Here is a 10,171-nt window from a genome sequence, read left to right on the forward strand (position 1 = left end):
CCTGCCCTGCCATGGGGCGACGTGGCCTTAAAACTGTCACCCTGGCCGCGCCGGGCCGGCTGTTTGTGCGCCGAAGGCCCCGTGGCAGCGACAGGTGCAGGTGTCCAACTGTCCATCAGTCACCCCAGCGGATACCGGGGCACAATGGGATGGTGCAAGAGACCGGAGCCACGTGGGGCCCCTGGCTTGGCGCCACCAGCTGGGTGACAGCAGCTCTGCTCCTTTCCTGCAGGAGCAGAACCACTGCCACATTCCTCCGTGCCCCTCTGTGGGGTGTCGGGTCTAGGGGACCCCTCAGCTCCTGTTCTTTCCTCCCACAGGAGCCTCGCTGGACCGGGAGCACCGTGGGGCAGCTGCCTCCTGCCCAGAGAGTCCCCATGGAGCAGGGCAGTGGGGTGGGCAGCATGCTGGGCACTGGGGGGGCTGGTGGCACCAGCCCCCCTGAAGCAGAGGGCAGTGCAGCCCCACATGCAGCAGCTGTGGAGGGGACAGTGCCGGCTGCCACTGCTGCAGAGGATGGAGGGAAGGATGAGCCAGGGCAGAAGAAGGCTCTGACTGCTGGCATGGCTCAGGATGGGGGACAGGCAGAGCCAGGGAAGGAGAAGGCAGAACCAGTGAGAATGACAGCCCTGACTGCTCCAGAGCCCCAAGATGGAGGGAAGGAGAATGCTCCAGCTGCAGGAGAGCCCAAAGGAGGGAAGGATGAGCCTGTGGAGGTGCAAGATCCAGCTGCTACTGAGGCTCAGGGTGGAGGGAAGGAAGAGTCCATGGAGGAGAAGGGTCCAGCTGTGGGAGAACCTGAAGGAGAGAAGGCAAAGTCCATCATGGAAGGGAAGGGCCCAGCTGCTGCCAAGGCTCAGGATGGAGGGAAAGATGAGCCCACAAAGGGGAAAACCCCTGGTGGGTCCAAGATGGAGAGCAGTGGGAAAGCAGAGCCCATGGAGGAGAAAGCTCCAGCTGCAGAAGAGGCTGAAGGACAGAAGGCAAAACCCACCAAGGGGACAGCCTTGGCTGCAGCACAGGCTCAGGATGGAGGCAAAGAAGAGCCTGCAAAGGAGAAACTCACAGTACCTGCCAAGGAGAAGGGCCCGGCGGCTGCGAAGGCTCAGGATGGAGAGAAGAAAGCTGCAAAGGCAGAGAAAACCTCAGCTGATACAAAACCTGCAAAGGAGAAGGCTCCAGCTCCAGTAAAGGCTCAGGATGGAGGTAATAAAGTGGCAAAGGCAGAAAAAGCCCCAGCTGCAAAAAAACCTCAAGGGAGAGGCAAAGTGGAGCCTGCAACGGAGAAACCTGCAGCTCCCCCAAAGGAGAAACCTGCAGCTCCCCCAAAGGAGAAGGCCCCGGCAGTTGCAAAGGCTCAGGATGGAGGGAAGGCAGTGGCAAAGGCAGAGAAAACCCCAGCTGCAAAGAAACCTCAAGATGGAAGCAAAGGAGAGCCTGCAAAGGAGAAAACCTCAGCTCCTGCAATGGAGAAGGCCCTGGCTGCTGCAGCAGTGCAGGATGGAGGGAAGAAAACTGCCAAGGCTGGGAATGGAGGCCAGGAGCCCACGGCTGCCGAGGCGGCTCAGGGTGAAGGGGAGAAGGCGGCAAAGGTGGAGGGGACGGAGGAGCCGCAGCCGCCGAGGGGCTCGGAGCCCCCGCGCCCGGTGCTGCAGCTGAGCCTGAGCTGCCCGGCCGCCTGCCAGAGGTACTCGCAGCCTCAGGAGGGGGTCTCCGGCCCCGGCTGCTCCCGCGGAGCCCGGGGGGCTCCTTCCCGGGCTTTGCTCACCCCCTGCTCCTTCTTCCAGGGAAGAGCAGCCCTGGGAGGAGGTGGCGGTGATGGAGATGATACCGGAGGAGACCGCGGCGGCGGAGCCCAGAGAGGGTTCGGCAGAGCCTGGCCCCGCCCCGCCAGCCCTGGGGGACCTCCCGGAGTCTCCGGTCCCCGCAGAGACCGCTGGCACATCACCGGAGAGGACATTGCCCCGTGCGGGGGGACAGCCCCCGCATCCTCCTGGGGCCGCGGAGCAGCCTGGCCCTGGGGGACAACCCTCCTCGGGGGTGGCAGAACCCCCTCCCAGCCCCTACCTCACCCCCGATTTTGGGAAGGAAGACCCCTTCGAGATCCTGGGTGAGGCTGCGCGGCGCCGGCCTGATCCTCACACCCCGGGACCCTCCGCGGGGTGGCAGCCGGGGGTCCCCATGCCCTGCCTGCTGCCTGCCCGGCGTGCCCCCTGGCCCTGCCCACGCTGCCAGCTCATGTTCTTGGCTCGTCTCCTGCCCGGTGTGGCCTTCGGGCTCCTCTTTCACTGTAAACAGGGCTAAATCCGGCGTGTCCCCTCCCTGGGCTCCTCCTGCACAGCCTGGCACGGGCCCCGCGGCCGGGGCTGCCCGGGAGAGAGAGGAGCCCGCGGAGTGACATCCAGCGTCTGGCCGGTGGCAGGGGACAGCGTGTCCCTGTGTCCTGCACTGCTGTCCCTGTGGGAATGGCAGCGGGTGCTGCAGGGGCTCCCTGCCTGGCCAGCTCCGAGGAGGGAGGGAGGGAGGTGGCTCAGGGCCGGGTGCGTGGGCAGCAGCTGCGTGGGTCCATCCTGGGAGGGTGAGCAAGGTGTGGTGGCACGGAGGGGTGGTGGGACAGGGACACACAGAGAGGGTGGGTGTGGCATGGGTGCAGTGCAGCGGGGCGGTGCTGCGGGTGGTGGTGAGGGACCTGCCCGGGAAGCTGTGTCCCCTGGGGGGGCAGGCAGCCAGGGCACCCTGACCTCAGCCAGCTGCTCGGCACCTGGCCTCATCCTGCATCCACGGGCTCGGCCGGGCTGTGGTGCTGGGTGCCTGCCTTCACCCTGTGCTGGGGCACGCTAGGGTGCCTAGCAGAGGGGTCCCCCAGCCAGGCAGCCCCCCGTCTTACCCCAGCCCCTCTCTCTGGGCAGATGATGTCCCTCCACCTCCAGCACCCTTCGCACACCGCATTGTCACCCTGCGCTCAGACAGTGTCAGCTCCCAGTTCAACCTCAGCTCCAAGGAGATCCTGGGGGGGTAAGGAGGGGTCCCAGGAGGGTGGAGCAGCTCAGCTGTCTCCTGGTGCTGCCCTGAGCAACTGTCCAGCCTTGGGCAATGGTCCTGAGCCGACAGGACTTTTTTGGCCATGAGGGGCTGGTGCCTCGGGCAGGATGGGTGCGGAGGGAGTGGTGGGCAGCACCTCAGAGCAATGTGTGGGTCCCTGGCAGCCTGGGTGGCTGGTGGCATTGGCACCTCTTCCTCCCCAGGGGGAAGTTTGGTGAAGTTCACACGTGCACAGAGAAGCAGACGGGGCTCAAGCTGGCGGCCAAAGTCATCCGGAAGCAGGGTGCCAAGGACAAGGTCTGAGCCCTGCTGGGGCAGGGGCTCCTCCTGGCCACAATGCCACCACCAAGTGGCATGGCCAAGGTCGTGGGGGGCAGTGTCATCCCCTGGTGGCTGGTGGCTCGGTCAGGGCTGACACTCTCTGCTGCCATGGGGCTGGTTCTGCAGGAGATGGTGCTGCTGGAGATCGATGTGATGAACCAGCTGAACCACCGCAACCTCATCCAGCTCTACGATGCCATCGAGACGCCGCGGGAGATCATCCTCTTCATGGAGTTGTGAGTGCCAGGGCAACACTGAGGGAGGCTTGACACCTGGGAGAGGGGCACCATCACCTGGGGGGCTTTGGAGATGGAGTAGATGTGATGGCCCTTTGTCTAGCAGAAGGAAGTGGCTCCAGAGAATGTCCCCCACTTTGCCTGTCCCAGCTCTCCTGGGGCTCAGAGGCAGCCTCAGGCTCTACCTGGCCAGGGCAACAGCTCCTTCCATCATGGCTGTGTTGAGGATGGAGATGACCAAAGTCCTTCCTACACAGCTCCTTCTCCCCCTTTGCTCCAGGGGGGCTGGTCTGCTCTACAATTCCTGGGGGAGTTGGGGTGTTTTGAGATAAACCCCCTATGTCTGTCTTGGAGGGGTGTTGGTCCCAGTACACACACATCCCACCGTGGTTCTTCTCAGCCTCTATAGCAGCAGCTTGGGTGGGGCTGGGCTGGAGGTCCCCTGAGGGGGACAGGGGGCTGTGCAGAGGGGTGGCACGGGGCAGGGGGCTGCAGGTGACCCTGCAGTCTGTCCCTGCACAGCGTGGAGGGCGGTGAGCTCTTCGAGCGGATCATTGATGACGACTACCAGCTGACAGAGGTGGATTGCATGGTGTTCGTCCGGCAGATCTGCGAGGGCATCCGCTTCATGCACCACATGCATGTCCTCCACCTCGACCTCAAGGTGTGGGGACAGGGGTGGCAGCAGGGGATGGAGGTGGTGGCAGGGGACAGGGGTGGTGGCAGGGGCTGGGGGTAGTGGCAAATTGTGGGGCTGGAGCAAAATGTTGCATGGGGGGACAAGTGGGTGTTTGTGGCCACCAGTGCAGGGAGTGCTGTGTGCTGGCCCAAGCCCTGCCCCAAGGGCAACCTGTCCCCAGGGGCAATGTGTCCCCAACACCAGCCAGTCATAGGAGGGATGCCTGAGAGCTGGTATTGCTCTGGCAGGGGTTGGAGACCCTCACTGTCCTGGAGACCCTCACTGTCCTGCCCTTCAGCCACAGACCTGCGCTTTGGGGACATCCCCTCCTGGCAGTGGGTGGGTCTGTGACCTCTCTTCCCTGGCAGCTGGGATCTGGGCAGGCTCTGACAGGGCTCCTTGTCCCCGCAGCCTGAGAACATCCTCTGTGTTGCTGCCACTGGACACATGGTGAAAATCATCGACTTTGGGCTGGCTCGAAGGTGCCCTCTTTCCCTCTCAGCTCCCTTTCCTCCTTCCTGTCCCTCTTCCACTGCCCTCAGTGTGCTGGGAGCCCCTGGACCTGCTCTGAGCTACGGTTTTGGCTGCAGCTCCAGCCCCAGCTCTCCCTGGCTGACACAGGAGGGCTAGGGATGGCAGTGCTTGTGAGGAGAGGGACAGCGGTTTGGAGGAGAAGCTTGTCCCCTCCTGCTGAATGTCCCCATCCCATCTGCAGGTACAACCCCCAGGAGAAGCTGAAAGTGAACTTTGGCACCCCTGAGTTCCTCTCCCCGGAGGTGGTCAACTATGAGCAGGTCTCCTACTCCACGGACATGTGGAGCATGGGGGTCATCACCTACATGCTGTACGTGGGGGCTGTGCGGGGGCACCAAGCTGTCCCCAAGCTGTGCCAACACCCAACTGCCTCGTGGAGGGTTCTGGATGGGAAGATGGGCAGGGGGGCCAGGGACAGGCAGAGATTGGGGCAGGGGAGTAATCTCAGCCCAGTTGCAGGCAGGATCACAGCACCTCCCTCCCTTTGTGAGGCTGCCCTGGGTTGCTCCCTGGGCCATCCAGCCATGTTTGCTCCATTCTGGGGGTGTTTGGAGGTGCCACAGCCCAAGAGCAGCCAGCTCCTCACCCCCCTGCACCTCCAGGCTCAGCGGCCTCTCCCCCTTCTTGGGTGACAACGACACCGAGACGCTCAACAACGTCCTGGCTGCCAACTGGTACTTTGATGAGGAGACCTTCGAGAGCGTCTCTGAGGAGGCCAAGGACTTCGTCTCAAACCTCATCATCAAGGAGAAGAGGTGCGAGGCTGGCAGCAGCCCCGAGGGTCCTGGGGTGGGCATCCCCAGAGCCATGTGCCCAGCCCCGGGCTACCATGGGACCAGCAGCAACCCCTGATGTCCCCCTGTGCCAAATGAGCCTTGTGTGTCCCTGCCCTGGTGGCTGGCTGTCCCCAGCAGAGCCCCGTATCCCTGCAGAGTCACCTGCTCCAAGTAGGAGGTGCTGGATCCCTCGGGGTCCTGCCCACCCCACTGGTTCCTGGGCACATCCCTCCAGTGGGTTCCTTCCTGCAAGTTTCCAAGGTTTTTGGGGCTCTTGGGCAGCTGGAGAAGGGGGTGGCTGGGCTAGAAGGGCTGGAGCAGGAGTGACCCAGGGCTCCTCTCACCCCCAGCGCCCGGATGAGCGCCGGGCAGTGCCTGCAGCACCCCTGGCTCAACAACCTGGCAGAAAAGGCCAAACGCTGCAACCGCCGGCTCAAGTCCCAGGTGCTGCTCAAGAAATACGTCATGAGGCGGCGCTGGAAGGTGCGGGGCTGGTGTGGGAGGGGGGTCAGTGTCACTGGGGGGGCTGCAAGAGGGTCAGCATCAGCTGGGGGGATGGCATCTGGAACACAGAGATGTCTCGCTGTGCTGCTGGCAGCTGAGAACCCTTGAGCCTGGGCAACCCCACCATGGTCCTCACATGGGTGGCCTCAGGGTGGGACCCCTCTCAGGCATTGCTTCCTTCATGGTTGTCTCCCCTGATCTGATCCCAAGCACAGCTTATAGGGGCAGGGGTGCTGTGGAGGCAGAGCAGGGGATCATCCCCAGTGCCACCTCTGACTCCCTCCCATGCAGCCTGGCTGAGCAGTTGCCTGGGGATTGCCCCCCTCCCCAGCCCAACTCCTCCCCAGACCCAGGACCTGCAGCCCTCACCATGGCATGAGCATCTCTCCCCTTCCTCCTTTACAGAAAAACTTCATCGGGGTGTGTGCTGCCAACCGCTTCAAGAAGATCACCAGCTCGGGGTCGCTGACGGCACTGGGCGTCTGAGTGCGGTCTCTGGGGGAGCCAGAGCCACGAGGGAGTCAAGGCCAGAGGGGGTCCCTCCTCCATCCTGCAGTGAGACCCCTCTGGGGCCAAGGGCTGGAGCCCCACAGCCCCCTCCCCACCCATACTGCTGCCACATGGTTGCTCTGGACCCCACGCTGCTGCACCCCTGCTCTGTGCCACTGCCACCACTGGTCCTGCAGCGTCCCCTGGGGCTGCTGTGCCCTCCCTGGGCACCCAGGGGCTGCTCAGGGGATGGAACCCCACTGGGCTCCTCACCCAGAGCTGCTCTGTTGAACTCATTGCATCCCTGTGCCCATCCAGCCAAAGCTCCTGGCTGGGTCTCTCGGACTATGAGGCCGCTTCTGAGCGGTGGTTCCTGATCTCATCCTTGATCCACAGCACCTCTGCTCCCGCTCCCTTCCCATGGCCTTGGAGAAGAAGGGTCAGCCCGGTGTGGTCTCAGCTGCCCGGGCCACCCTGCGTGCTTGCTGCTATCTTGGCCCCGGCCTCATGCTCTGCCTGTAAATGCCGCAGCCCTGCCCTGCCTTTTGCTGCCGCTGGCCCCTGACCTGCCCCACCTCCTGTCCCGACCCCGTGGGGATGCCGCAGGGCAGGCGTGGACCCTCGCCCTGGTGCTTTGGCACCGGAGCCGGGGACAAAGCGTCTCCTCCCTGGCCGGCCGGGCGTGCGGGAGCGGAGCTGGCCCGAAGCTGCGGCTCGCACAGGAAGGGAGGAAGCGATGAGCGCGCTTCCAGCAGCATCCCCAGCTGGGAGCCAGCGGGGGAAGAAGGAGGCTTTGTGTTCCTCCTGCCCTCCCTGCCCTTCGGCTCTGCCAGCGGGGGAAAAACACAACCTCTGCTTCCCGCGGCCCCGCCAGCCCGAGCTGAGCGGTGCGTCCTGCTGCGGAGCAGCTGGGCCGTGCTCCCCAGCCCCGCTCCAGCCCGACCACCAACACACAGGAACTGCCGGTGGGCGGCTGCAGCAGCCAGCTCCCCCCACACCGTGCGCGGGGGCTCCCCGGGACCGGCAGGACTGGGGGAGGCGGGTGCTGCCCCCAGTGCACCACGACCCGCTTCCCCTCTGCCTGGCTCCCCAGTGCTGCTGGAAGGCGGGCATCCCACGGGCTCTGCAGCTTCCAGCCTTGCCCGCTGTGAGGGAATCTGGGGGGCTGGCAAGCCCTCTGGCTTTGCCTTTTGCTGTGGCTGAGCCTCTCCAAGCCAAAGCCCTGCGTTTGCTTCCCTCTGTGCCTGCTGGAAAATCCCAGGGAAGAGCCATGGGGAGGCACTGGGCCCCCCAACCCCACCAGCTGCAGCAGGGGAAGGGGCTTTGGACTTGTTCCCAGTGGGCAGGGGACATGGCTCACAGGCCCCTGCCCCGTGCTGATGTCCTGTCTCTTGCCTTCTTGTAAATAAATGTACAGGTCTGCCCACAGCCTGTGCCTGTCCTGCAGCCCCGGGGGGATGTTCCCCTTCCCCACCCTGGGCCTCTGCAGTCGGGGGGCTGCAAGTAAGGGAGGAGAGGATGGGAAGCAGTGGTGTGTCTCTGGCGTGGAGGGAACGGAGCTCATGGTGCCAGGGAGGGGTCGGGTCTGTGCACCCCATGAATAGCTCTGAGCACCCCAGGGTGCTGGGGGGGCAGGGGATGGATGGGTGGATGGATGGAGACGGATGGATTCATGCATGTTTTGTTAGAGGTGTTCTCATGGCTCCAGCATCTGCCCAGAGGGGCGGGCTGCCCAGGCAAGGGCTGGTGGGAGGCTGGTGCCCTCCTCCTCGGTGGATCTGCCGCCGGCTCCGAAGCGGTTAATGCTGCCAAGGCCCGGACACGGCTCCGCCGCGGGCGTCCCCCCCAGCCGCTTCCTGCCGCAGCCTATGACCGGTTCTCGTTGGTGACCACCCTGCGGGCCTGGACGCCAGCGCGGCCCCATCTGGTTTGAGTTACGCTCCGCGGCGGTGACGTCTCCTTCCTGCCTGGCCCCAGGAGCCGCGCGCTGCCCCGGCCTCGGCCACGGGGGCTGCGTGGCCCTGCCGTGGGGTGGGTCCCGCTGTTCCCAGCCGGGCTGTCACCCCCGGATGCTCCCGGCCCCCCCAAGCTGCTCTGGGCAATGTTTCCCCCTGTGTGCATCGCTGTAGCACGGGGGATGCACAGGCAGTGGCACCCCAAGCCCAGGGTGGGGGACTCTAAGCCCAAGGTGACACCCCCAGCCCTGCCCTTTCTCACCCGGGGACCCCACGGGGGCACTCACTGGGCCTGGAAGAGTGGGGCTGAGGGGTCAGCACCCGTGGGAGCAACCATGTCCCCATCCCACACTCCCAGCTGAGGGGCAGGACAGAGCTTAAGAGCCTCCGGGAGGGAACCTGTCCTGCCTGGACCGATGGTGACAGGGCCGTATCAGCAGGAACCATCCCTCGTGTCACGGGTCTTTGTCACCTCCACGGACACGTGATACAATCTGGGGGTGTGTGCACAGCATCTGTCCCCCAAGCAGCACCTGTCCCTCCATCTCTGCCTGCCCCCGTCCCCACAGCACCCACGCTGTCTGAACGGGCAGGGCAGGAAGGGGAGCAGGCAGACCTCCGGCAGCGGGAGGATCCCCCGGGACAGGGTGCAGCCTGGACCCCGGACACGGCTCGGCCCATGCTGGGAGCGGGCAAGCGGGCGGGGGGCCAGGCCACCCACCACGAGTGGGAGAGGAGGAAGGGCAGGGAAGCAGCGGGGCCATGGCCGGGATCTGGGAGCAGAGAAGGGAGCACCGGGAGGGCACTGACCTTGCTCTGCACCCCCAAGAGGGGCAGAGGCAGGACGGGGGTCCCCACCTCCGGGGGCTGCAGTTTGGGGGGGCAGTGAGATGTGCCACGCTGTGTCCGCACCGTGCCACCCTGCTCCCAGCACAGGGACCCCAGCATTCCGAGGCGTTGGCGGGGGCCGGGATGGGCGATGGAGCCGGGGTGGGCGATGGTCCCGGCCGCGCTGCGTGGGAACCAGACGGCCCCTGGGCACGGCTGCGGCGCTCGCTTCCTCCCGCGCCCCCGGGGACCGGCGCAGGAGGGGGCTGAGGTCAGCCGCGCTCGCCGCCGGCCGCGCCGGAGACGCCAGCATGATGTAGGCGCTCAAATATTGTTTTTCACTGGGGAGGGGAAAAAAAAAAAAAGAAAAGAAAAGAAGGGGGAAAGAAAGCGAAGCCTGGGGCTGAGTGGCCGTCCTTGCTGTCCCCGCTCCGCAGATGACGAAGGGAGGCCCCCCCGCCCTGCCCGGGACTGGGACATGCTCATGGCCCCGCGGTGGCGGTCCAGGGGCTGATAAGGGGGTGACGTGGCTGCGGTGCTCCCCGTCCCCGAGTGACGCCAACGCCTTCCCTCGGTGCCAACGCGACCCCCGCAGAGCCCCCCGGGACTGGACAAACTGGGGTCTCGCTGGAATTCGTGTGGGGGGGGGGAGCGGTGAGAGGGGCTGCGCCGCAAACCCACTGCCCAGCTCGGTTTCTTGTGCCCGGCTGTGCCGCCGGGTCCGGGCGTTGCTGCTCTTGGGGTCTCCCCGCTCCCAGCCTGGGGTGGGCAGGACGGGAGCTCCGGGACGTCCCCCCACTTTCCTGG

At 65.3% G+C, this 10,171-nt stretch overlaps 1 protein-coding gene across 1 annotated transcript; it reads left to right on the plus strand.

Annotated features, from left to right (window-relative positions):
- Positions 1–377: 377 nt before the first annotated feature.
- On the plus strand, positions 378–7,213 carry MYLK2 (myosin light chain kinase 2). Its single transcript, XM_051633422.1, has 11 exons — positions 378–1,687; positions 1,788–2,110; positions 2,910–3,015; positions 3,246–3,339; positions 3,490–3,599; positions 4,122–4,263; positions 4,690–4,760; positions 4,994–5,122; positions 5,415–5,567; positions 5,939–6,071; positions 6,498–7,213. The coding sequence occupies exons 1-11, from the start codon at positions 378–380 to the stop codon at positions 6,576–6,578; spliced, it is 2,652 nt and encodes an 883-aa protein (XP_051489382.1). The 3' UTR covers positions 6,579–7,213.
- Positions 7,214–10,171: the final 2,958 nt, after the last annotated feature.

Source organism: Apus apus, chromosome 15, assembly GCF_020740795.1.
Source record: "Apus apus isolate bApuApu2 chromosome 15, bApuApu2.pri.cur, whole genome shotgun sequence".
NCBI lineage: Eukaryota > Metazoa > Chordata > Aves > Apodiformes > Apodidae > Apus > Apus apus.